We start from the raw sequence: 27,415 nt of genomic DNA, 5'->3' as shown, positions 1-27,415 counted from the left end.
AATTGTACCCCCCCTTCCCACTGCTGAGACACAGAGACACATAACCATATTATGCGGAGGGGCTCACCCCCCACATCCAGAGCAGGTAGGCAACTGCAGTGAATCTATTCTGTGTCAAGGGAGTACATATTTCTATTTTAACTAGTTTTCCTATTAACTGTCACAGTGACGATTCTTTACAAGTCACCTCTGCAATGTCTACAGCAATTTCACAGACAAAAGGTTATCAAGACATAGCATTGTTGTGCATTACAAGAAGGCCAAGGTTCTACATCCTTAAAAGAACAAAAACATTTTTTAAATCCATTTTTGTCTTTCATAAACAAAGACATGTATTTTCTCCCCAAGGGCACAAAGTAGGTAAGAGAAAGGGAGACGAGCGAAGATTGCAGTCCGCAGCTCCAGCAGCAATTAGCATGGCTCTAACATCCCCAGCAGCTGCCCAGAGCTCCTGATCAAGGGGAACCAGAGGCATCTAACTCCACCGATCACTTTGTCAAGATCACACAGCAGCAGCTCTAGAACGAGGAATAGGACACAGCCGGTCCCAGTGCCCACCTCCATCAGGGATCCACTGGACCATGCCATTTCTCATCAACACTAACCAAACTCAATTAGTTCAATGTGCAATAATGAGCAGTTTGTAAATGTGTCTAGGCAGGACAAGGGGGCTGTGAGAATCTACAAAGCAGCTACCTAGGGTAAAATCATCCAAAATGTACCAAACTTTTAATGTGCATGAAAGGAGCTACATGACACTGTAATCTCACTTCCTTTTCTGCTGCTCCTCCTCTCCTCAAATCTTGTAGGATATTTAGTCACAGGCTTCATTTCTCTCTCACATTCAAATGGAGTTTACTCTTTTGGTTTGAACAGGGACAGGTACGTGATTGGAATTAAATGCTCATTTCTATTTGGTGCACAGAAGGAGTTTGAGGCACATTAAAAGGATTTTTTTTTTTTTTAGTTTAAAGGGTCAAGTCTCCAAGGACATTTGTATCTCAGCTGGCATAGCTACAGGCTATGTATCATTTCAATGGCATCTTCAATGGGGATTATAATCTGAATTGAAGTGGAAATATCTGAGGCAATGAAGCTGTCAGCAGTCTAAGATTAAGGAATTAAAACAGCAGCAAAGCATGATAGGATTTATTCTACATGTATTTGAAAGAAGACTCAATACACTGCGAGGCTCCATAAAGGTACAGAGAAAGACAAGAACAATGATCCCATCAATATAAAAAAGGCAGGCACTATGAAAATCAGCTACACCAGATGTAAATCGTCCTAAACCCAAAAAGGCAATGAATGAGTCACGGCAGGTTTGCCTGAACTAAATCAAGAAAGCAATGAAAATGACATGGGGCATAAAGAGCAGCTGGAGCAGTGCAGATAACACTTCTCCAACCTGAACCAAGATGGGGAAGGAGCCCCAACCTCCCTAAAAACCCTCACCTGCTTCAATAAAATTCAGCAACATGCTTTCAATACGGCCAGTGAAAAGAAGATACTGGAATTCAACAGAGATTCCCTCCTCAATACCTGCATTAAGCCAAAAGGAGGCCAATTTATTGTTTCAACCTTGAAGCTGGAGATAGTCAATGTGAGTGTCTGTTCAGTTATTTTTCTTCTTAAGACGCACACAGAGCCAGCAAGATCATCTACTCCTGCTGAGAGGGTCCAAGTTCTTTGTTCAGAATAGAGCACCACAATCTCCTGCCTTTCTTTATGATCTCCCTATTTTCTATCCCCCCTCCAACCATCAGCATGGCCCTACTGAAGCCCCAAATTCATTTATCTCGTGTGTATTTTACTGTGAGGGGGAGATCACACCAAAACCCTCCTCTTTTTAGCAATCTATTGGAGATATAAAAAATAAGGGGGACGTTTCAGCTCCATGCTCAGCCATACAAGCTATAATAGACGCCCAAGGTTCCTTAAAGATAACACACACTAGCGCAACCTACAAGGATGACCGTTTATAGAGGGAAGTACAGTTTTGAAAGAAAGCCACGTATAAGATTTTTAACACTTTATTAACAGGAAAAGTGTACTCAGCAGAATGTCTCTCGTGCACAGAAGGCCATACAACATGAAGCAAGCAGAACTCATATAGGGAAAGGGGCAGCTGAAGGCAGGGGCAAGAATTCGGGGCTCCAAAAGAAACCTCCAACTGCAGGCTCATCACAGGAAATGAAGAGTTAAAAAAATCTTGAAAATGGGTTTATCCCCCAAGGAGCTTAGGGGATGGGGGATGCTAAAGTTCTTTATCAGATATTTAGGTTTACCACCTCACAGGCAATTGTGATGTTATCTTTGCAGGCAGGCAGGATACTAGCAGCAGCAGGGGGTAGCCAGCCCCACACAGGAAGAGTGTGTTTCCTTCCCAACTCCTACAGCCAGCTTCTACCAGGACATTTTGATACAAATTCTCTAATAAAGTCTTCCAAGGGTTTTCAAGCATCATGAGGGCAGAAACAATATCCATCCAGGTGGAAGTTCATGGCTGATCAGTGGCTCTTCTTGGTAGAGCCAAAACCAGAGAAACCCATCACAGCCGCCATCTCATCGTCTTCCTCAAACGTCAAGTCTTCCTCAGCTCTCCTCTTCTTCTCCCTCTGTTTTTCCTTTTTGTAGGCTTTGGCCTTTTCCTCCTGCAACAAAGGGAAGCTGCCAAATGAGTCAAGCTCGCTTGCGCAACCAAAATCTTAAAGACACAACTTAGGGAATCAGACCACAGAGGCAACATTTTCTTCCCTGTCTGCACAGCAAACAATGGATGGAAGAGAAATGTTGGCTCCTCTGGTTGGTCCCAGAGGAGCAGTGGAAAGACAGCAGCCCAAAGACACTCACACAGAAGTGACATGTGAAGAATACAGTGTGTCCAGCAACTGTCAGCAACTGCTATTAAACAAATGCCAAAGGCTTCATCAGAAATTAACAGTAATGAAAATGCAGCTTTGCTTTAAAAGCAATGGACATGGATTCTGTACTGATGCCCCATTCCAACAACTGTGGTGCTGAACGATGGCGACAGACAATGTCAGTATCTGATGGCTGTTGGAACAGCCGAGTGACAGCTGCTCAGTGGAACATAAGCTGTGCTCTGAGTGGCTTTGGGGGGTTTTGGCATCAAAGGGTTTCCACAGCTCTAATCAAAATGTTTCGTTCTGTGAGATCACAAGGCCTGGAACGGGGCCAGACGTGTTGGGGGATGCAGAAGTGTGACTTCAGCGACTGACTCCTTGGCAGCTACTGAGGCTGTTGAAGCTCAAAGGACTCTCCTGTTTGCACAACTCTCTCAAACATGCAGGGGCACCGTGGGGCTCTTTCAGAGCAGCCATTGGCAAACACAGAGAGATCAAACCCATTGGCTTGATTTGTAAAATTAAAAAAAATGCCGTTGGAATTGTAAAGGAAGCTACTTCTGCATTTCCCATATGACATGGTAATTTCATTTCCCCAAACTGGTGAGCAATTGGTTTTCCTCACCCACAGCCAAACAGTCAGTAAAAGGGAGAGGGGGCGGGAGAGAGCGAGCGAGCGCTGGTGTGGCTTATCTGAAGGTTTCACCAAAACTGCTATGAAATCCTGTACAGTTAAGTCACATATCTTATGCAGGGGTTACATTTTGGGGATAGCGTGTACACGCAATCTTACTTTCTAGAGTCAGTGCACCCAACGAGTCTTAAGGGCACCCTGCCCTAAGTTCTGGGAGGTTCTTGTGTGATCTCACATGGTCATCCAAGTTCCCATGAGATCTCGCGAGAGCCTTCCAGAGCCCAGTAAGGACACCTGGGAGCTTAAATGCTCTTTCCATGCCAAGAAAACCCTGCGCAAAAAGACCTTTTCAGCTCTCCACCTTCTGTGCATTTAATTTGTGTGATTTCAACCAGCCAGCCTTCAACCATGTAAAGCTGAAATCACATATGTTAAACACACATAAGTTGTGAGTTACCTGTAATTCTTCTGTGATTCCCCAGGGAGAAAAGGTGACTGTGCCTACGAAAGACTGACTTGCCTATGAAAGAAGGTCTACAAATCACACATCCAGGGAAGGATCAGCCTCTGTTCTTTGCTGGGATCTATAAAGGGGTCTGTGAATTCTGTGTTAAATATCAACTTTCTATGCAAAAGAAAGCTGAGTTCCACAACCTGCATAAAATATGCACATAGGCCCTGAGGAGTTAAGTGAAGAAATGGTTTCTTTTGTTTTTGGAAGGAGAACCTGCAATGGATGGCACTGAAGTCTCTCCCACGACAAGTAAAAATCCCCCACAGACAAAAACGTGTTAAAGAAAAAGGTTCTGCCTGTATCAGAAAGGGCAGGGGGGAGACAGACTATCTCCCCCAGTCTGTCCACCTATCGTGTGAGAGAAATCATTCTAATCTTTGGCACACTTTGGTTTCTAAAAGGAAAAGTGCTGGAACTGCACAGCTTCCCTATAAACAGAGCAAGACACACTGGAAATAATGCAAGCCCTCCTGAGGTTGCTGCAGACAGAATGAACGACAACAGGAAAAATCTTGGCTGCCACCTGCAGGTCAGTGTTGCACTGAGGAGACCAAACACAGAGAAATATTTCCCTGGCAGCTTAGCTCCCTGCCTAAGCAACAGGACCAGAGCAATTTTTGGAGGGAGAATAAACTGGTATCAGCACTATGATGGGATCAAAAGCAACCACTATTTCAGAAATATTGGAAAATTAAGAAAATGTATTGCCACACACATTTTTTAGCATGTTAAATGGCTCTTTTTAGCCATCCAATTGTGACAGAAAGCCCCTTAGTTAGGTGTTATTCCTCTCCAGGTATGCTAATTGTTTCAATTCTGGGCAACAGTTCACCTCTTCTCTCAGCTCCTTCATCCTCTCCTCAAAGTCATAATCCTTCTGCTTCTCCTCCATTTTTTTCTTGTTCACCTCAAAGCGTTTTTTCACTTGATCCAGTGTGGAGCGCTCCACTCTCATAGACATGCCCAGATTCCTCTGATCTAGAAAAGGAGGGAACCAACAACACTGTCTCAGAAATCCTGCCAATATTCAGCAGCCAAGCAAAAACCTTTGTCCCGTTTGGGAGCAAAATATTACACTTTTCTGGATACCTAGCTTCATCTCACCCCAGCATCTCTCTTCACAGCCGACCAAACTTCAGACTCTCTTAGGCAATAGAGAAAAAGATTAAGAGCCAAGCTGCATCTTGAAAATCATTTTCATCCTTACATTTCTGTAGCAAAGAACTGTGAAAATGCTGTCTTTGAAACGGGCTGCTTTGCACAGTACAGCCCTGTTTTTATATGGGCAGGCTATGCTAACTCCGAAGGTTAATTTGAGATATAGGCAATCATGCTCACCAAGCTCTTAATTAATAGTGCATCAGAGTTGAAGGTCTTGATTGACCCAGCAGGGAAGAAGTGGAATAACTATCTTCTGTGCTCTCTCCCACTTTCTGATTACCTCCATCCCCACCCCAGCTAATATCCAACTATGCATAGCAAATTAGACTTGTGCTGCAAGTGACTGGTGCCTTCTGTAACATTGCAGGATTGCCTCTAAGCCAACTGAGCTTGCAAATACTCTTTTTTCCCTACAGGAAGCAATTCCATGGGGGGGGGGGGAGTGCACCTGAGTGATCATGTTGACAAATTCCATAAACTGCAAGTCTGAAGTGGGATGAGACCAAATTTGCCTGCTGGACTTGTATCTCCTACAAACGGGTAGCTAATGAGTCATACTCTGCTTGCTTCTTGCATCTATATCTGTCAGAGTTTAATTAAGCTAGAATGCACTGCATATATCATCTAGACATGAGGTGCAATCGGTGTGGGCCAGGAGCAGAACCTTTTTGGTTATCTATCTTTTATTAACTGCCTTGGTTTACATATTGAAGGGAACAGATCAACATTTCTATTAAAAAGATTATCCTTTAGTCTGTAACTGTAGAGATATCTGGTTATAACAAACAAGAACTAAGGATACTAAAAAACTGGGGCTTTCCAACTTTATCATTCATCACTCCCCTGCATTTATTGGAAGTAATCAAAGAATAAGTGTTATGTTACATTTTTTTCTGTACTGCTTTTTGGCCCAGAGTCCGTTAAAGCAGTGGACACAGTTTTAATACTATAAAAGTATAATCAAATACAATAAATCTGTCATGTAAGACAGCAGGATCATAGCTGAACTGTAAGACAGTGAACTGGCCAAATATGACAATGATCAAGTAACCTAGGGCTGTTAAGCATAACCTTAATAACCTAGGGCAAGTGGCAGAACCTTGAATAACCTCAAATTTATTTAGAAAAAAATAGAACATAAAATTAGGCATGTAAGAAAACAGAAATAGAAAAATGCAGTAATATAAATGAATACATGGGAAAAGACTAATAGTTGGGACCCAAATACTTGAGAGCTTGCAAGATATATGGCATTCAAAAGCAAACCAAACTTTTACTTTCCTCCAACTGAATTCATTTAGCCACCTGGAATATATTTATACCCAGGAGGTATACTTAAGGACAATTTGGGGTGAGGAGGTTCTCTCATGCTCATTGTGTAAAGATGTCTGTTTAGAAACACTAGAAGGTAGTTTGAAATTTGAACAATAGCTATTTATAGATAAAATTCAGGAAGGTATGGAAATCTGTACCTGTATCAGGGAATGTCAATTATTATTTATATCTTAATTTAAGGACATCAAAGATGGATTTACAAGCAAAATCAAAACACATTAGTTTCAAAACTACAATAAAACAATAAAAAAAAATATAAATGTCATCAAGATTCCTGCCACTGCACAACTGGTATCAGTTGGCCATGTAATGGGGAGGAAACAGACCAGCTGGAGCATGCCCTGAAATCCTCTTTGCCTGCCTCCTTTACTCTCCTGTTCCTTCCCACAGGCCAGTTGATGGGAGATGGTCCTCCCCAGCCACTCTGGGCGGCTTCCATAAAAACCAAAAATACAGTAAAGGGACAGGAAGGGACAGTCTAGCTGGAGCAAGTACCGAGGTTTTTTGTTTGGTTAACAAAACCAAATAAAAAAAGACCTGATAAGACAGCAGTTGTTTCTGCATCTTCGACCACCTCCACAGTGCATTCCCAATGTCTGAACCTTGATTCATGCTTGCATCCAAGCGTCTTGGCAAATACAGCATAAGCTTTTGTATATATTAATACAAACAAATATTGCATCTCTGTAAGAATTCTGCTGCTGGGATGCAAAAACAAATAGGTCCCTGTGGAGAGATCCAGTTAACCTCCACCATGTAGGGTCTGCTATCAAAGCACCACATGGAGTCTGCCTCCATATGCATAGCCATTGTTGCAGAATGGCCCCACACATCAAGAACCCTACACTCTCCACAACACCATTATTAGGGGGATTCGCAGGTGGCGCTGTGGGTTAAACCACAGAGCCTAGGACCTGCCGATCAGAAGGTTGATGGTTCAAATCCCCGCGACGGGGTGCGCTCCCATTGCTCGGTCCCTGTCAAAGTGCAAGTAGATAAATAGGTACCGCTCCGGCGGGAAGGTAAACGGTGTTTCCGTGCGCTGCTCTGGTTCGCCAGAAGCGGCTTAGTCATGCTGGCCACATGACCCGGAAGCTGTACGCCGGCTCCCTCGGCCAATAAAACAAGATGAGCGCTGCAACCCCAGAGTCGGCCATGACTGGATCTAATGGTCAGGGGTCCCTTTACCTTTACCTAGAGATTCTAGTTTGCTCCAAATAAAGAATGCCACACCAAAGAAGCCACCTTCTGATGGGTGTTCATGTGACTTCCTCTAAGATCAAGGAAGTCATAAAATGACATAAAAAATCATCAACGCCCAACCCTCTAGCCTTCTGAGTGATGGCTTCCACACCTCCAAGGTGTTCTCTAATCTCCAAGGGAACAGCTTTTAAGTTTTATGTCTAGAAAAGTCAGAGATTCCCTCTTCTTATTAAACAAATGCTTACAAGAACAAAAGAAGAGCCTACTGGATCAGGCCAATGGCCCACCTAGCACAGCATCCAGCTCTCACAGGGGCCAACCAGATGCCTACGGGAAGCCCACAAGGAGGACCTGAGCACAACAGCACCCTCCCCTCCTGTGGTTTGCAGCAACTAGTATTCAACATACAGCTTCCAACCACAGAGGCAGATCAAATTACACAAAAAAAACATTTCAACTATGCTGCTTCTTTCCTTCGACCACCAAATATCAAGGGGGGCAGCCAAGGGAGAAAGGTTCTTAAGTTTGGCTTCCCATTTTGATGATGGGGGATGTGTCTCCCTAAGCCCAGAGGAAGTTAGTATGGCAGCAGAGTGGGAGGGGAAAGAGGAGTATGCAACCACTCGTTGAATAAAGAGTTGCAAGGCTGATTTATCCAATAAAACATGAACCATAAATTGTGCTTGAAAAACTAGAGGAAGCTATTGAAGAAGGACCACAGTTCAAGGGCAGAGCCTATGATTTTGCATGTTGAATGTCCCTCAGGCAGCAGAGCAAGGGGAACGCTCTGTGGGGTCTTGAGTGAATGATCTGACTCACTATAAAATGTAAGATTCATCCCAGTGACTCATCTCATAGAAACCCTGCCAACACAGTCCAATCAACTATGCCCTGCAGTGCTCAGATCCTGAGACCATGAAGACATGAATGAAAGTTGCTCAGTTCTAGTCTGAAAGGAGAGACTGCAGCCTTTCCTTCAAATAAACATTGTGAAGACTGCTCCTAGGTGTTTTCACTTACCCATGAAGATGAATAGGATACAAAAGCACCCAAAGGCCTCAGTGGTGAAGGAAAACTGAACCACATCAGTGAGAAGTGAGCCTGTTCCCCCACATGGCCTTGTAAGCCACCATTATCTCAAGCCTCATTCTTATTAATATTATTATTATTAAACTGCAATTAGTTTGTCTGCATCTAGTTTCAATCAGAACTGAGAAAAACTTGAGATCATAGGGCCAAGGAGACCTGTACATGCAGTACTAAGAGGAGCACTAATACATCATATCTTCACATCACCTCTCTTGGAGCTACATGTCCACGTTGGACAAGAGGATGGAACCCTGAAGACAAGTTTCAAAGGAGTAACAAGCATCTGCTCTCCCTCTGGGATCTCCCAATAAAGGAATGAGCAGAATCAAAGGGAACTAGATCTGTGAATTAACACTTGGCAGGTCCCACAGGACCAAAAGCTGCTGAAGGACAATCAGGATAGCTTCCTCTGTTTTCCAAGACAGGTAATATTGTATTTCTTGGCAAATGAAAAAAAAAAAAAGGTGCTTTATCCTTACGTTTTTTGCCATTGATATGGTCCAAGAAGTTGATGGAATCTTTAACTACACAGTCACAGACATTACAGTAATACCTGCAAAGAAAGGGGGAAAGGACATCAGTTCTCATATCTAACAGGAGATTTATTTTACGTAAGGCTTCTCAGTTTCTATTTCGTATCAAATTAAGGTGAGTACTACACAAGGGCTATCTAGTCAATGTTACTGAACTTTCAGAAATAGGTTGAATACAGGCACAATTTCTCTTCATTAAGTGCTCTGTCTTGCCATCTATGGCAATAATCCCACACAAAGCCCCTTGTCCTGCAGTCTGGAACTTGCATGTGCAAGAAAATATAAAAAAAAAAATTGCTGAGCCTAAGAGACTGAACTTTGCTACTTGCCATGTACCCAAGACTTCAGGGGCTCATGGGCTATCTCACAAAGCAAGAGCAGCGCATGAGAATTTGCACAGCAAGTCAGAGCTCTTGTCCCACTGCACATTTTCTCCATGATATTAAGGTAGATAGGCAGACATGGTGGTATGGAGTGGTATTCTGAGGCCATTCATCCTTAGCAGCAGCTATCACCTATCAGCTCTGCTAAAAAGCTCACTCCAAACAGCAGAGGGCAGCACAAATTCCCAATGCATATCACTTTTGAAGTTTCATTTCCCCCCACATGAAGTTTGGATGGGTGGGTGTGCCTTTTTAACCTCTTGCTTTACAGACTTGTTCACCAGTGTAAAATCTCGACAGAGGTTAAGGACCAGGCATGTTCCCCTGAGGGTCACTAGTACTTGAAACTAAAATTCTGGTAATCAGATCATGCCTAAGGGGTGGAGCCCAGTACAAAATAGGTCTACTTATCTGAAGTGTGCAATTCAAAAAATCCAGAGGAAATTCCAACCTCCTTAGCCACAGCAAAATCTGTGCCCTCCATGACCATGTCTGGATTCAGTTTCAATCTGTTGGCCCTCATCCACCTGACCATAGCTCCCAGGCACAGATTTAGAACAGAGATAGAGGCATCTGGATGTTTAGATGCTGTGTGCTCTTTGAACAAGCATTGCCAAGGCTCAGGATGACTCACCCTCCCATCTCAGACTGCGGCGTTGTTTTGGTAATAACGATGGTTTTGCCCAGTTTGGATTCCAGGTCCACCTTGTAGTCTCGGTGCCGAAGAAGCTCACGCTTGACAGGTTGCACTGGTTTGCCTAAAACATAATCAATAAGGTTTTCTTAAACTGCTTCAGTTTAAACCGGGAATTCACAACTGTATTTCAAAATGCAAAACAATACTTTGTTTATACACTGGACAAAATATGCTCCTCAAGAACTTCAACTTAGCCTTCTCGCTTACTTTTAATTCCCTGCTTCTAAAATCAGATGAACCTGCTCTTAATCTTTCTTTGTTTCATGAACTGCACCAAGAGCAGTTCAGGAAAAGGAACGGGTTATTACAATTTGTTTTGGATGGAAGCAGAACACAGAATTAAGTGGTCCGTATTTTCTGGACACGGGTGGCGCTGTGGGTAAAACCTCAGTGCCTAGGACTTGCCGATCGTATGGTTGGCGGTTCGAATCCCCGTGGCGGGGTGAGCTCCCGTCTTTCGGTCCCAGCTCCTGCCCACCTAGCAGTTCGAAAGCACCCCTAAGTGCAAGTAGATAAATAGGTACCGCTTTATAGCAGGAAGGTAAATGGCATTTCCATGCGCTGCTCTGGTGCTGGCTGGCCAGAGCAGCTTCGTCACGCTGGCCACGTGACCCGGAAGTGTCTTCAGACAGCGCTGGCTCCCGGCCTCTTAAGCGAGATGAGCACGCAACCCCAGAGTCGGTCACGACTGGCCCGTACGGGCAGGGGTACCTTTACCTTTACCTATTTTTCCTCTGCAATTTTGCCCCCTGCATTATGTTCTACAAACTAAGTCAGTGGCTCTTAACAGAAGAAGTCAGTATGTTACAAACCATCTTTCTTTTCTCTCTCTTCCGTGAGTCGTTTCTCTGCAAGCTTCTCATATTCATCTTTGTCCCACTTCCGGCGGAAGTCCAGGTTTTTAGCCTACAAACCAAAGGAAAATGCAGAAATTCAACATTCAATTCAGCAAAGCAAGGAAGTCTTAGTCCTGCAAACCACCAAGGGTGACTACAAACCAGTAGCCCAAGCAATCTGGCTGCTGCTCTTTGAGCCAGTTAAAGTTTCTAAGCACTTTTCAAAGGCAGCCCCACATAGAGAGCATTACAGCAATCCAACCAACTGAAAGTGCAATCCAAAGCACTCTTCTATTGAATAAAGTGGGAATTGCTTCTGAGTAAACCTTTGTTTGTTTGTTTGTTTGCTCTATATCCCCTCTTCCTTCATAGAGCTAAAGGTGGCAGGCACAGGGTCCCCCTACTGACCACACTCAGACTTGCTTAGCTTCGGCAAGGTAGCTGCATCACATACCTCACACCTGGGGCATATAAGGGACTGCACAGTGAGTCCCAAGAACAGATTAATTATAAAAATTATCTTTAAATAGCTGCTTTGCAGATGCAGGGCATGACTTTACTCCTCCACTGACTGAAATATGCTTTACAGCAGATGGAGACAGCTACAAGACCAAGAAGCTGGCACTGTGTTGTTGCTTATTCTCTGCTAACTATAGCAAAATAAAGGCAGAAGATTTCCAACAAGCATGCAGGAACTTGAGTAGTAGATATGGGAGGCTGGCACAACCATGATATACATTTGTGAAATGAGGGTGGTATCACCAAGTCATTAGAAAAACAGAGTTATACCTAGAAAGCTTTAAATGATACTACTTGACTTCCACGAGCTTTTTAGTACAAGGGGGAAATGTAAATAAGAGTGGGTCATGATAGGGATTTATAAAATTAAACATGGTATAATTTGTTCGGATACAGAAATGAGATATCATTTATAAGATTGTTTTACTGACTGTGTGTGCCTGATTAAAAATATTTTGCATCTGTAAATAAAGAATGAAATGACTTTTTAAAAAAATATGCAAAGGGTGCAAACGCCCCCCCCATGACAGAACTCTTTCTTATACAATGCTAACTTCAGCCAAAAAAAAGTACATTGAGCTTCTGAAAAGCACACAGGAATCTGAGTGTGTCCAGGAAGCAGGCTGACACTCAAGGATATAAATCCATGAAATGAAAGTGAGCACCAAGTGAAACACTCTCAATGGAATGGATGACCAGTATATTCAGAACAGGCAAAAGAAGTAGTTCTTCACCCAATATACAGCTAACTTATGGAATTTACTGTACGGTGATGGCCATTAGCTTGGCTGGTTTTAAAAAGACATTAGATAAATTTATGGAGGCTAAATTTATCAATGGTTATTAGCCAGGATAGCTAAATGGAATCACTAGTTTCTGAGGAAATACCTATCAGTTGCTGGGGAACATAAAATTGAGAAAAGTTGTTGCCTGGATGTCCACCTTCAGGGCTTCTCCAAAGCATCTGCTTAACCACTGTTGGAAACAGGTTGTGGAACCAGATGAGCCTTTGATCTGACCCAATAGGACTCCTATGAAGCAGGACAGGGCAGATTTGTAAAACAGGAAGAGGCAGAGTGTGCCTGTGTTTCCCAAGGAAACAAGCATCATATCTTTAAAAAATAAAGAGGCTTCCCAATAGAATGGGGCAAGCATTTGGCACAGTGACACCTAGCCACCCAGATGCCATGTTAGGAAATTCTAGGGCAAATTCTCCTCCTGATAAAGAAACACAGATACATAGTACAAGAGAGCAGGGGAACTATTTCACAGATGGGGTGCAAAACTCGGCAACATCCAAAGATCGACTCTTAGACCCATTTAAGCTTAAAGGTTAAAAAGGCAATTTATTTCAGGAATGTGGGTTATACTTGCTTCCCATCTTTTTAAATCTTGTGACAATTAGCAGCACAGGACATAGAACCACTTGCTTGGCCAGACAGATGTGCTCTTCAAGCATAACCACATGTGGCCTAATATATAGGGGGAATGCCTCCATGGGCCAGCCCTCCATCTGGTTGAGTCAGGCTCTTAATTCTGCCATTCCTGCACCAAACCGCAAAAAGCAAGGTGTTCTCAAGCAGCAGTTCCTTAATTCTGGAAACCCATTTTTTTCTGGATGTTCCAAACCTGGACCTCTGCTTAAACTACCATTTCGTAGCCAGATGTAATATGGGTAGCTGAGTTGCAGCTTTCAACTTTTAAAAGAAAAGGAGAGGGGGAAAGAGAAGAGTCTTGGCATTTTTCAAGTTTTTTAATCTGCCTTCAAAAATACTATGACTGTTTTAAATTAATGTTGCCTGCCCAAAGCATTCAGGAGAGGAGAGCTTCAAATTTAAATTATGTTAAGTTTTACATTTTTAAATTGTTACTAAGCCTGAGCCTAAGGGATACTTAGAATGAAAAATCTAAAATAAAATTAGTCAAGCATTTCTACACAAGCATTTTAATTTTGGTGCTTTTTTCTTGTTATTTCTTTCACCCTTTGCAGGATTACAAGATTTGAATTTCAGCGTAAGAGCCGTGAGACCTCTCTCTTTAGCTGTTTTTCCTTTTCCTCTTCGGGGTGGTAGTTCTACTGACAGATGCTTTCTCATTTAGCCCAGCAAGACAGCATCTTCTCTCCTTGCTCTAACATTGCATCCCGACCCTGCAACAACTAAATAAGCACAAAAACAGGTTCCCCTGTATGGTTTTTCATTCTGAGTTTCTCCCTGTTCATGAATAAACCTATGGGGGAGACCATCAAACAAAGTTAAGAGAGAAGGAGCTCAGATTGCACAGCACCCCTCTGCGTACGTCACCTGTATGCTACAACCTCTGGGTTGAGGGGGTTGCATTAATAAGTGACAAAATCCACATAACTTCATTCCTAAGAATAAAGCAAATGTACAGTGGTACCTCGGGTTAAGTACTTAATTCGTTCCGGAGGTCCGTTCTTAACCTGAAACTGTTCTTAACCTGAAGCACCACTTTAGCTAATGGGGCCTTCTGCTGCTGCCGCGCCGCCGGAGCACAATTTCTGTTCTCATCCTGAAGCAAAGTTCTTAACCCGAGGTACTATTTCTGGGTTAGCGGAGTCTGTAACCTGAAGCGTATGTAACCCGAGGTACCACTGTACATGAAATAGCCTATGATACCAAGCACCATTCCGTAATTCCTCCCCCCAAAAGCACCCCAGCATTATTTTACACACAGTAGGCATATCTCTAATTTATTTCATTTGACTCAAGAAAGAATTTCTACACTGAAACACACATAATCAATTTAGAATAAACATCTGAATGGACACCACGTGTGTGTGTGTGTGTGTGTGTGTGTGTGTGTGTGTGTGTGTGTTATCTTTATCTTGCCTTTTCAAACCAAGCCTTCACAAGGCAGCTCAACAAGTAAGAAATTACATTAAGAACATCATAGTAAAAACATTCCATAAAGCAACAGCCATTTAAAAACAGAAAACTGGCAATTAAAAGAAAGAGCTTGTTGGAATAGAATAGAAAGCATTTTAGGGTCCACAAATAAAGTTTCCAAGAATTAGGGCCACCACAAATAGTGAGGTGAGGTGTAAATATTCTCTGCTAGAAAATTCTCTGGAGAATATTCTCCACAAACTGTAAATTCTAATTTTACAACCCACATTAAAAAAATCTAGTAAATAATAAGTCAAGCTGTGATACTGCCAATGTAAGTAATGAATAATGAATAATTAGTTTTTTGATCCAGTTACAATTACTGGGCATTGTGTCATTCACCATTGGCAGTTCTGAAATGTGAGCTACAGAAAACTTTTTTTAAAAAAGTTTTTAAAATGCTATTCATTTAATGTGATGAACATTTGAATATGTACTCATATAGTGGACCTGAGTTTTTTTATATTCCTTTTACTTTAAAAGCTACATCTCATTCATACACAACATAATTAGAATTCAAAGTTGATGATAAATATACGGTTAGTGGCAGGCTTAGTGATTAACGTGAGTCATTCACGCTGAATTTTCAATTTCAAGTTTGGTGCAAAAAATCAAAGAATGTGAATTCACTGCATTGCCCCATTTAATAAAAGTATCTTTACAGTTTTTGGTTGCCATCTGAACAAGCTTACCCATGAATAAACATGTATATTAACTAATTATGTCATTTTCAATGCATTAAAATGAATATTCTCCTATTTTAAATGAAAATTCTCTAATATTCTCATTAAACGAGAATATTCTCCGAAAGATTATTCTCGAAAATTTAACATCACTAACCACAAATAAGGTTTCATAGAATTAGGGCAACCACTGAAGAGCCTTTCTTCCTGGTATTCACCAACCTGATATTTCTTAGTTGTGGGCCTGCACATATGGCTTCCATGGCGGATTGTATGGGTCTGGGCAGCTTCATTTGGGTTTATGTTGTGCTTCAAATAACCTGCATGCCTCTAACACTTCACAGGAGCTGGGGCCCTAGCCCTAATATAAAAGGAAACCCATGACAGACAAGCAATTAAGATGATAGGCAGGCAATAGGCTATATATGTGGATGCTGGTCCATCAAGAGTTAGAGTGCTCCCAACCTTGCCTATTAAGCAGCCACAATCAAGACATTAGGTTGTATCCAACTAAAATTACTCAGAGTAGATAGACCCATTTAAAATAATTGACCTAATTAGACATGACCACTGGGTCTACTCTGAATAAAAGTTAGTTGAATAAAACCCTTGAACTTGGGCCTACTTTACACCAGACCAGTGCTCTGAAAGACCTGCTCCCTGCCTTGCAAGCCTTTTTCCACCTGGCCTGGGAGGGTGGGGCCTGACTGACTCCAGCTACAAAGCTGAGACTGCTGAACAGACTCTTGGGCTAGGATATTGTTCAGAGAGCGCTGTTGGGGGAAGGGCTGTTGTTGCTGTTATTGATATTCATATTTTGTATCTTAGTTTTATATTTTCTTATTATTCATGTAGAAATTGTTCAGTTTGGCAGTGTACTTTTTGATGTTTTATTTATTGTTTATGACTACTTTTGTGATGTTTGTAATTATGTAAGCTGCCTTGAGCATGGTTTCAACTATGGAAAAGTGGCGTACAAATGAAATTATTTATTTATTTATTTATTCATACATACATACCCCGCCATCTGGCTGGACTTCCCCAGCCACTCTGGGTGGCTTCCAAAACAAAATATGAAAATACAGTAATCCATCAAACATTAAAAGCTTCCCTAAACGGGGCTGCCTTCAGATGTCTTCTGAAAACCTGGTAGTTGTTGTTCTCTTTGACATCTGGTGGGAGGGCGTTCCACAGGGCGGGTGCCACCACCGAGAAGGCCCTCTGCCTGGTTCCCTGTAACTTGGCTTCTCACAGTGAGGGAACCGCCAGAAGGCCCTCGGCACTGGACCTCAGTCTCCAGGTAGAATGATGGGGGTGGAGACACTCCTTCAAGGTATACTAGACCGAGGCCGTTTAAAGGTCACCACCAACACTCTGAATTGAGCTCGGAAACATACTGCGAGCCAATACAGGTCTTTCAAGACTGGTGTTATGTGGTCTCGACGGCCGCTCCCAGTCACCAGTCTAGCTGCCGCATTCTGGATTAGTTGTAGTTTCCGGGTCACCTTCAAAGGTAGCCCCACATAGAACACATTGCAGTAGTCCAAGTGAGAGATAACCAGAGCATGCACCACTCTGGTGAGACAGTCCGCGGGCAGATAGGGTCTCAGCCTCAGTGGTGCATACCAGGTGGAGCTGGTAAACAGCTGCCCTGGACACAGAATTGACCTGTGCCTCCATGGACAGCTGCGAGTCCAAAATGACTTCCAGGCTGTGCTCCTGGTCCTTCAGGGGCACAGTTACCCCATTCAGGACCAGGGAGTCCTCCACACCTGCCCACTTCCTGTCCCCCCAAAACAGTACTTCTGTCTTGTCAGGATTCAACTTCAAACTGTTAGTCGCCATCCATTATGTATGTGTGTTTGTGGGTGAGAGATAGCAAATGCCCTGTCACATGGCCTGGATAACTCAGTTGGTTAAAGCGTGGTGCTGATGATGCCAGCGTTGCAGGTTTGATCCCTGTATGTGACAGCTGTGTACTCCTGCATTGAAGGGTCAGGCATCCCCAACCTGCGGCCTTCCAGACGTTTTGGCCTACAACTCCCATGATCCCTAGCTAACAGGACTAGTGGTCAGGGATTATGGGAATTGTAGTTCAAAACATCTGGAGGGCCGAAGGTTGGGGATGCCTGGACTATGTGATCCTCAGGGTCATTTCCAACTCTACAAATTCCATGATTTTATGTGTCCTTCTCCTATCTCCTGAAGTAGTTGAATATCACGAGTCCCAATCCCAGCTTGGGATTGGCAGGTTGCAACAGGCAAGAAGGGGAGGAGTTGAGACCAGGAAACAGATGCTAGAGGACCCAGGACCCAGGCATATTTGGATAGGGAATCAAGACACTGAATGCATATGGTTCTAATTTTGTCTGATCTCTTGTTTTTGCTTCTTGAGGTGACTGCAGCTGACCAAGCATGCAAAAGATGAGTAGGGCCTTGTTCCCACCGCTCTTCAGGATAGGGCTCAAACTTGCATCTCTCATTTTCCAGCCTCATTATCTCAAGCTCCAGGGAGTTTTTCATTCATTGTTGGTTATCTTAGTTCAGAGGTCGGCAACCTTAACCAGAGGATGAGCCGGTCAATTCTCGGTCCGTCTGAGGATGGGCCGGAGTGTGTGCGCATGAATGCTCTTCCAGGTCGGAGGAGCACCCGTACGCGTACGCTATTTCTGGCGCTCCTCCAACCCATGGGCCTTAGGTTGCCGACCCCTGTCTTAGTTCATACCTCCTTCCTGTCTAACACTGCCTCTCTTTTCTTCGCTTTGTGTTGTGCAGTTAAAAGCATGATGGCTACTAATCTGTGTGGATGATATAAGGAGATAAGGACCCCTATGTGCAGGGATTCCTGGAGATTTATAGTTGCTGTATTTTTCCTGCAGGCAGTGGTTCATGCAGGCACTGTAATGTGTCTGTTTTTTGCTGATTGTATGGGTTGGTGCTGAGGGAAGGGTATAATTGGGACATTTCCTTGTAACTGCACAGATTGGCTCCTTATGATGGGGAGTTAACAGCACAGAGCTCTGTAAATGGTAGGAGTCAGGGATGTTACCATGGACACTGAGAGAGTGACTGGTGCCCCTATAGGCTTTTAGGGTGAGTTGGGTTTCTCCCTGTTCCGCTTTTCTGAGGGGTGCACAGGATCTCAACTAAGTTACACTCACAGCTGGAGGGAATCCGAGAAGGATGCAGTCGCTCCAGCAGCACACCCCACCTCCATGGCGCAGCATGCACATGCCCTGGGTGCCAGCGGGGCATGTTCTGCCACTGCAGAAAGGTCTGCCAGACCCTTGGGAATCATGAGTCGTTTAACAGTGAGGGTAACACTAGAGCATGGACATAGGTGGGATACACTACTGGGTGGTTTCAAATATGTGCATTTTAAAGTCTGTATTGATAAAGCAGAAGGGGTGCGGGGAGTGGTCTGCAAACAGTTCTCTCTTTCTAATTATGACTTTGGGGAAAACAGGAAAAGCCTTGACCCTCTAACAAGTCATATTCCCCCTTATTAGTCAAATGAATGATCTTACAACAATGAAAACAAGCAACAGAAGCCTCATTTAAAAGAAGTGCAGCACTAGAATCAAATTTTCATGCCACTCTTACCCCTTGCAATTCTTAAAATGGAATCACTGCAAACAACTACAGCTAAGAATTAAGAGAGCCCCAGAGAGAGGTTGAAATCTTGATTCATTTATTCCCAGAGCCTGTTAAGTGGTTTAAACATGTCATGACTAAGATCATTAGCCACTTCTCCAGGTAAAAAGAAGAAAGGAGATTTACAAGGCAGAAATTAACATTAGAGGGGGAGGGTATTTTCCAGATTCAACCTCACTGAAGCAGCACTATCACAAATCAAAGTTGGCCTGTGCCTGGAGAGAAGGCAATTTACTAGCTGCTTCACTTTTCTCCTAGATAATAAAAAGAAGCTGTAGCCTTTTGAAGATCTTTTAGCCATGTCCCTAGGCCAGGCAGAGAGAAATGAATCAAACTCAACTTCAGATCTTGCTGTAATAAGGCATGGCTTGTGATTCCAAAGAAACTTTTCCAGTGTGATCAAACGAGGGGTTTGCTGGAAGCCCCAACATCTTTTAACAAGTGCTTAGCAGCTACAGTGAATCTCTCCCCAAGAGAAGACATAAGCTAAGGAGAAAAAAGGACCTCAGGCTAACGTTCATCACAGGGCACAAAAACACAGGAAATGTTCAGCTGCATAAAACAAGATTCAGTCAAAGCTGCCACCAGAAAAAGGACCTCTAATGTGATACTTTTGTTCTTAACGATTGTACAAATGCATTTCTTCAAACAAAAAAACACATTTGGGTAGCAAAATGTTTGGATAAACAAGAGCGTAGTTAAGGTGAAGCTCTAGAGAAGAAAATAGTTTGTGTCTGCTGTGGCAGGGAAACACAAGAATAACCCTACTGGATCACAGCAAAGGTCAATCTAGCCCAGCTTCCTGTCCTCACAGCGGTCGCTGTACAGCGCATCTCTTTCAAACCTACAGTTGAGGATAGAATTTCAGCCGGAGCTCATCAATCTGATGTCTGAGCTGGACATGTACATCACCCAAGTTCTTGGCTCCTGGTACAAGTTTCTTAGCTGTACCCACAGGTACACTGCTGAGGGCAAGTCAAACCACAGTTTACATTGCCTTGCATTGGCAGATTTGTCAATTTGTCAACTCTGTCAATTTGTGAAATTTATAAGCAAACACTCTCTGCTTCTTTCCAACTGGATCTCACTTCCAGATCCAGCCCCTGGACCTGTGGGGAAATTGTACCAGAGATATAATTCCCCTGCCCCTAGTGGGATTTTCTCTTCTATGCCACCCTAAAAAGTACAGATGCCATCCTAGTATAAAAACCTGGCAGACCTAGCTTCCTGGGCTTCCTGGCCTGCAATCCCCAAATGGTCAAACTCCTGTCTGCCTATTCCCTTCTTTCTTTCCTACTGTGCTAGTGTGGTGCAACGGCTAGAGTGTTAGACCAGAACCTGAGAGAACAGGGTTCAAATCCCTGATCAGCTACGAAAGTCACTGGGTGACCTTGGGCCAGTGTCTCAGCAGTGTTCGAAACTAACCGGGTGCCAGTTGCATTTCACAACAGGCAACCAGTCTTCTGTGAGGAAGTGGAGATGTCTGGGCATCAAGTTTGGTGACTAACACCTCCATCTGGCAGGCTGCTGCTGCTGCCATACCATGCCAGTCAGCTAGCTTGTGGGGCAGCATGGCACTAAAAGAAATGTTTCTTTTGGTGCTGCGCTGCTGTGCAGATCAGCTGATCTGTGGGGCACCTAGGCATTCCGTTGTGGTGACATTTATATCTCACCACATTTATATCTCAATTTCTAACACTGTGTCTCAGCCTAACCTACCTCACAGGGTTGCTGTGAGGATAAAATGGGGACGAACAGAAGAACCATGAATGCCAACTTGAATTCCTTGGAGGAAAGGTGGGATACAAAGGCAATCATTCAATGGTGTCAAAGGACTCAGACTAGGAATGTTGTGCTCCCAACCTAATGCTTGCCTCCACAACACTATAAGCTACCAGGTCAATTCTCTCTCCCTCAATTTCCCTTCCTTTAAAAAGACATCTTCATAGCCATAGCTGTCAACTTTTCCCTTTTCTTGCGAGGAATCCTATTCGGAATAAGGGAATTTCCCTTTAAAAAAGGGAAACGTTGTCAGCTATGTTCATAGCAGCCCTCAACCAAAGGCTTAATTTCTAAACTCTGCATGAGTCCCAGGGCTAACATCCCAAACCTGGAAATTTAGAGGAATGTTTCCACCATTGTTTTCTCACAAACACCTCTAAATACCCATTTGAAAATCATGTACAGTGGTACCTCAGTTTACAAACTTAATCTGTTGCTGAAGTCCGTTCCTAAACCGAGGTGCGCTTTCCCTAAGAGGCCTCCCGCCGCCGGTGCCCTTCCACCCTTCGGCTTCCGTTTGTAGACCAAGGTAAAGTTTGCAAACTGGAACACTACTCCCGGTTTTGCAGAGTTCATAAACCAAATAGTTCATTAACAGGGCTGTTCGTAAACTGAGGAACCACTGTATGTAGAATGCAAGGTTTCCAGTTGTCAGAAAAGGCTGGCTGCTGCCAGCATTTTTGTGTTCCCAACATATTAAACGCTTCTATGTTTCCCTGGAAGAGCTTGAGCCCATCCAAGTTGCACAGGGTAAGAATGATCTCCAATGATCCTGGCAGCTTACTGATCCTTTTTCCACTGATCCCTAATATGGAATTCACCTTTTTCAGCACTGTAGCACACTGTGTCAATATTTTCATTGAACTACCCACCTTGATCACAATATCTCTTTCCTGATCAACCACTACCAGATAAGACATCATTAGTATATATGTGAGATTGATTTTTTGCCCCAATGTGCATCACTTTACACTTGCTTATATCTAATCACATTTGCCATTTTGATGCTCACTCACTGAGCATGGAGAGATAAATTTGGAGCCCCTTACAATCCCTTTTTGGGTTTTACCACCCTGTACAATTTGGTACCATCAGCAACCTCACTCCTAATTCCAGATCACCTATGCACAAATGAAAACATGGATCTTTATCTCCCTGGTTTCATGTCATGCACACTTACAGCTCACAGTGGAAGATGATGGAGACAGGGCACTTTGCACAAAACAGCCCGCCCACAGAACACACATAGAAAACTTGAGCACACTGCTGTTCCTAAATTCCCAAGAAGGCCTCTCCTCAGGACCCCAGACACAAACACCCAACAACTGCAGGTGCCAGGACAGCATCAGGCGGAACAAGGAACGAAGGACAGAAACAATACTGCATAGCTTTCATAACTGTCTCTCATGTCTCCCCCAACCCTCCTTCCTATATACAAATACTGTATATTGCTTTAACACTCTTCCCCCAACAGAAGGGAGCACTGTCTCCCACACACAAGAAAGCTCTCTGCTGACAAAAAGCAGGCATTCCACTCATTCCCACTGCTGGAAGTGACTCCTGGACACATTTGCCTTGTGTGATCACAGCCCAGATGCATGGGGAGCACACCAGCAGTAGCAGTGGAGAATCTTAAGCCTGACAGGTCTCCTAATTTGACCCTCAAAGCTGTTTTGGGCTGACACACTCACCTGACATCATATTATGTCAGGCAATAAAAGGTAAAGAAGTAGTTGCAAAGGAGCAACCAGTTTGTGTGTGCCTTGGAGTGGCTCCCAATTGTTCTTTTGCAGTCCCAGCTTGCATTCACCACTGTTTAAATTTGGTGCTGAACACAAGCCCTATTGCTTTTTGGGTTGGATCGATTTCGCCTGGCTTCATAGGATGTCAGGTGACGGGACAGCCAGATATCATGTGTGGCCTCTGGAAGATTGGCCACTATTTGATCTGGCCATCCAACTGAGAGTGGTTCTCAGTTTACAGAATCCCACTGCAACCCCGAAGGTGGTGGAGGCGGCACCATTTGCTCTTCTTTCTCTTCTCCCTCACACACATTCATCCAGGGACTATGTGCTCCAGCTGCTGACAAAAGTCATGGTTCATTATCTGTGTCTCCCTTGCACTCTCCCAAGAACTACCCCATACCTGTTCTATCTTGAACAGGAGGGTGGCCCACACCATACCCAGCAGCAGTGGTGTTCCTTGCAGTTACTCCAGTGACTAAGATTGTTAGCCTACTTGCCAGGGCCAGATGGACTATCAGCAAAGTACTATAAGAAATTAAAAGAATATCTGGCACAACCATTAAAAGACGTAATAAATCAGATATTAATCACAGGGAAGGTGCCAGATTCCTGCAAAGATGCCTATATCACACTTATCCCAAAACCGGAAACGGACATGTTGTTAGTCAAAAATTATAGGCCGATCTCTTTCTTAAATAATGATTATAAGTTGTCTGCATAACATACTGGTTACAATACAATCAACTGAATTATATATTTAAGATGGACAAAAAGAAAGATTTCTTTTATGAAACCTCTAAATTTGAAAAGGAGCTGTTATGTAATAAGACTAAATTACTTTCAAAAATGTATAAATTATTATTAGCATGGCATACGGAAGACGAACAGGTCAAATCAGTAATGATACACTGGGTGAGGGATTTTGGATATAATACAATCAGCAGCATGGGAGAAGTTATGGAATTAGGACTTAAAATTTACGGCGTGCTATACTTTGAAAGAAAAGTATATGAAAATGGTGTGTCGTTGGTATTTAACTACTAGCAAATTAGCTAAAATGTATAAAGCAAGATCAAACACATGCTGGAAATGTAAGGAAAAAGAGGGCACCTTCTATCATATGTGGTGGCCTTGTAAAGTAGTAAAAGAATTTTGGGAAGTGATATACAATGAATTAAAAAAAATGTTTAAAATAACCTTTTCTTAAAAAACAGAAGCTTTTCTTTTAGGAATTGTAGGTGCCGAAATTCCTAGTGACCAGAAAAGACTTTTCATGTATGTGACTACTGCTGCCTGGACGCTACTAGCCCAGAGATGGAAAGAAGGCACAGTCCTTACCAGAGAAGAATTGCAGATTAAACTGATGGACTATGCAGAAATTGCAAAACTGACTGGAAAAATCAGGAAGACCACAATTTCAATAAGGAATGGGGAAAATATATAAGTTGCCTAAAAAATCATTGTAAACAATTAAAATTATTAGCAGGATTGGAATGACGCCTGTAGTTAAAATTTGGACTATGGTTTTATCGGAGATTTAATAGAATTGGACTAACAGAGAAGATGCAGCAGAAAAAGTGAACATAAGGACCCACAAAAGGGGAGGAGAGATGTCCAAGGGAACTTATGGAAATTGTTTTATTTTTTTGCTTGATGATTGTTTGTTAATCTTAACATTTAAATAAATTTATAAAAAGAGATTGTTAGCCTACTTGTCCCTTGCAGGCTCCTGTACTCTTGCAAGCTCCATGACAGACAGTCTGGCAAGAGGTGCAAGTGTTCCTAGCACGGAACTGGTGTACAACCAGGGGCCCTGCTGAGGCAATTGATTTGTAGCATCACGTCTCTTTCTTTCACTGAAGCGGCTCAATAAAGGCTCTGACATTGACAAATGGTGTTTCTCTGTTGTTGGAGAATGCTGAATTCTTTTCCCACCTAGAAAAATCTGGCTTCACCCAGCCTCAAGATGGGACTGTGAGAAGGAGCAGGGAGCTTCATGGGCAGTGGCCCTGCTTCTCTCTAATCACTTAATTTTGCAGGACTGTGAGGGATCAGGTCTCTCAGGGTGCACTAGTGGGCAGAGAGAGATGAGGAGCAGAGGCAATAAGCCCAGCTGGGATGTCACCCAACAAGGGTGGTCCACCAGAAGAAAGGTGGGAGATAGATTGGGGGGGGTTGCCAAGGGAGTTGGTGGGCCAAAGGGACTATGGGTCTATACAGTGCTCCTCCTAACAGGTTCAGATGTGCCACATTGTGTGGATCACTTCCCACCTTTCCTAGTTTGGGGGTGTACCCGATCTGAACCAGGACCCCAAGAACGTGAAAAATAAGCTATCCTGCTAGTCCAAGGCTCCTCCTCTAGGCTTTGTACTCCTGGCAGTTATGAGTGGGTGTTGGGTTTAGGGACCAGGAGCCAAATGCCCCACAAATGCAGTTCCTGTCTACTGCTGTGGCTGCTTAAAAAAACTGCTCTGTGAAACTTGCTGTGTGGGTTCAAGTTCTGAGAGCCTCACCTCTTCTGGTTCTGACATGTATTTGGGGGTGGCGGGCAGCGGCAGGCATGTAAAAGGTGAACAGGGTTCTCCAACTTCTCAACCCTGTGCCCTATGAAGTGAGTTACTGAAAACAGCTGCTTTCAGTTTGCGTCTTCCCATGGTTTCTTAGCAAGTGTTTTCCCCCTAGCTGAGTAGGCTCTTTTCCCAAGAGGCCTGTGTGTGTCCTCTGCAGGTATCCTGCTGAGGAGCTATGTAGACACTGTGTTTTGTATCCTCTCCATCCTTCTTTCTGGGAGTTGTGCTTTAAAACAGCACTTGTGAGCAGCTTGTGGCATATGGGGATTTGAACTCCTGTCTGTTGGAATGCCTGCAGACTTGCAGTATCAGGTTCACTGCTGGCTGTGCCACAGGGGCTGAGAATGGGGTTGCCTTAAGTGATGTGTGTATGGTGAGGCATAGTGTGTCCCCAACACTGTGAGCTTCATTGGCTCCTACCGTGCGTCGCTGGAATATGGGCACAGTCCCAAACTGGTGAGAACTGGTGGAATTTCAAAGAGACACTTGGTGCATATCTGATATTTTTACACCATTTTTTTATCTTCTGATTGTGCAAGTTCCTCTCCTGTCCATCCAAATTAAACATGCAATGGATACCGCAGTTGTTCAACCTGCCTAACAGCTGTGTACCTGAAGCCCCAGAGTAATAAAAGTATTTTATTGTTCTGTGAGTGATGTAGTGGCTAGGGTGTTCAAAGCCATAAAACTGACTTGCTGACACTTTGGCCATTCTAGAATGATCCTATCTCATAGGTTTGTTTTGAATATATGCTGCTCTAAGCTTCCTGGGGAAAAGGATGCGATAAAAACGTTAAGTCAGTAAAAATCAAGTTCTCCTGCGGAAATAAGTAATTAAAATATTTAAGTTCCTCTTTGGAAAGAAAGCAACCAAAGACAGCTTTTGGGTCTACAAATTTCTTGCGCTATTTTGGGGTCTTGGGTGACACCGCAAATGAAGGTTGCACCTCTGAATTTTGCAGAAACCATTTCTCTCTCTCTTTCTCTTTGTGCATGCCCAAAATATTACCAGCTCCAAAAAGACACCAGCCATGTCATTTCTACATATCCTTTCATACCCAGCTGGCATTTCAGTCTCACGCAGAGCCGAGCTACCTAAACTGGATTACTTCAAGGGGCTTAAGCGCAGCTAACTTCCACAGGACCAAGCTGCGAGTCCCTGAGGTCTGTGGAAGTTAAGGGCGCTGCATCCCACAAGACACAGGTGAGCACAGAGTCGCCTCCGCGGGCACAGCAGCTCCCAGATTTCACCCAGAAGTCCGAAGGCGCAAAGCAGAGCGAGAGCAGGGAGGCGAGCGGATGCGGAAAAGCGAGAAGCGACTGTGGCCAAGAAGCAGCAAGAGCTGTAAAATGAAGATGTGACTCTCCGCACGCGCCCAGAATGATGTTTGGAATTCTTCCCCTCAGGACTTCGGGGCAGCACCAACCTAAGACGGAGCAAAGGCATGGTTTTGCCTCCTGGCCAGTCCGGAACTTTCACCACAGCCTGTTAAACAGAGACCAGCTGCTGCTACGTCCGCAGCTCCGGCTGATCTCGGGAGAGGACGAAACTCGGGTCCGCATTCCGCGGGGCTCTTCGTTAGCTCTCCTTGCCGGCACCCGCCAAGACGCGGCTTGCGGGGCGCTTACTTGTGAGTAAGCACGGGCAAGCACGTGACAGGCGCTGGGCGGCCAAGGAGGCGGGACCCTCGTCCGCCCGAACGGGGCCTGAGGGGGGGTCCCCGGTGTCCCCCCCCCACGGGAGGCCGGTGGGCGCAGGGTGTGGGGGGGCAGGGGCGGGAGCTGAGGGGGCTTTCCGCGCCTGCCCCCCGAAATGCTTAAAGGTTAAAACAAGGCACAGACAGAGCCCTTCCTTCCTCCTCCTTTTCCAAAGTAAGCCCATTACCTACCCCGCTGCCCGACGCCATCTTGCCCAGGAAGCGACCCGGTGAGTCGTAAAGTGTCGCGCGCGTCGCCGTTTCCCCCCCCCCCGCCTCTCCCGCCACGATCGTAAAGCACCGACAGGAAGCGGCGCCGGCCCTTAGCAAGTGCTTCCGGTTGCCCTGGCCGCCCGCGAGCACATAGAGCCAGCAGATGTTGCAGAGTGACACACGCAGCCTGGATGGCTTCGCCGAGATCTCGTCCTCCGCGGCCTCCATTTCCCTCCGTTCAGAACGCCGGTCAGCGGGCCGATATTGTTGTTTTTATCGGTTACACTTTAGCGATGCTTTGTAGTAATTTCTGGGAGTGAATTTCCGTTCATCTTTCTTCTCGCTGGTATTTTCAGGGTTAACTGTGTCGCGCACTGGTAGATTCAAAGGG

At 44.1% G+C, this 27,415-nt stretch overlaps 2 protein-coding genes across 6 annotated transcripts in view; one reads left to right on the top strand and one right to left on the bottom strand.

Annotated features, from left to right (window-relative positions):
- Positions 1 to 2,017: 2,017 nt before the first annotated feature.
- Positions 2,018 to 27,252, bottom strand: ZMAT2 (zinc finger matrin-type 2; the record flags this gene model as incomplete). The annotated part of the gene is given in 8 exon segments (XM_083624500.1): positions 2,018 to 2,654; positions 4,848 to 4,993; positions 9,283 to 9,356; positions 10,354 to 10,477; positions 11,229 to 11,322; positions 27,004 to 27,087; positions 27,089 to 27,156; positions 27,159 to 27,252. Coding segments are annotated over 8 exon segments (828 nt in total). The 3' UTR covers positions 2,018 to 2,510.
- HARS1 (histidyl-tRNA synthetase 1) overlaps positions 27,151 to 27,415 on the top strand; it is a 33,704-nt gene continuing 33,439 nt past the window's right edge. The window contains exon 1 of one of the 5 annotated variants that reach the window (XM_083624480.1): positions 27,151 to 27,273. The gene's annotated coding sequence lies outside the window, so the exon portion shown is untranslated. Of the gene's footprint in view, position 27,415 lies in introns of all 5 variants that reach the window. The other 4 variants (XM_083624482.1, XM_083624485.1, XM_083624481.1 and 1 more) reach the window with 4 other exon arrangements.

Source organism: Podarcis filfolensis (assembly GCF_964270895.1).
Source record: "Podarcis filfolensis genome assembly, chromosome: 7".
NCBI classification, from domain to species: Eukaryota; Metazoa; Chordata; class Lepidosauria; order Squamata; family Lacertidae; genus Podarcis; species Podarcis filfolensis.
Note: the sequence above shows the minus strand (reverse complement) of the source record. Positions and strands in the feature narration are given on the sequence as shown.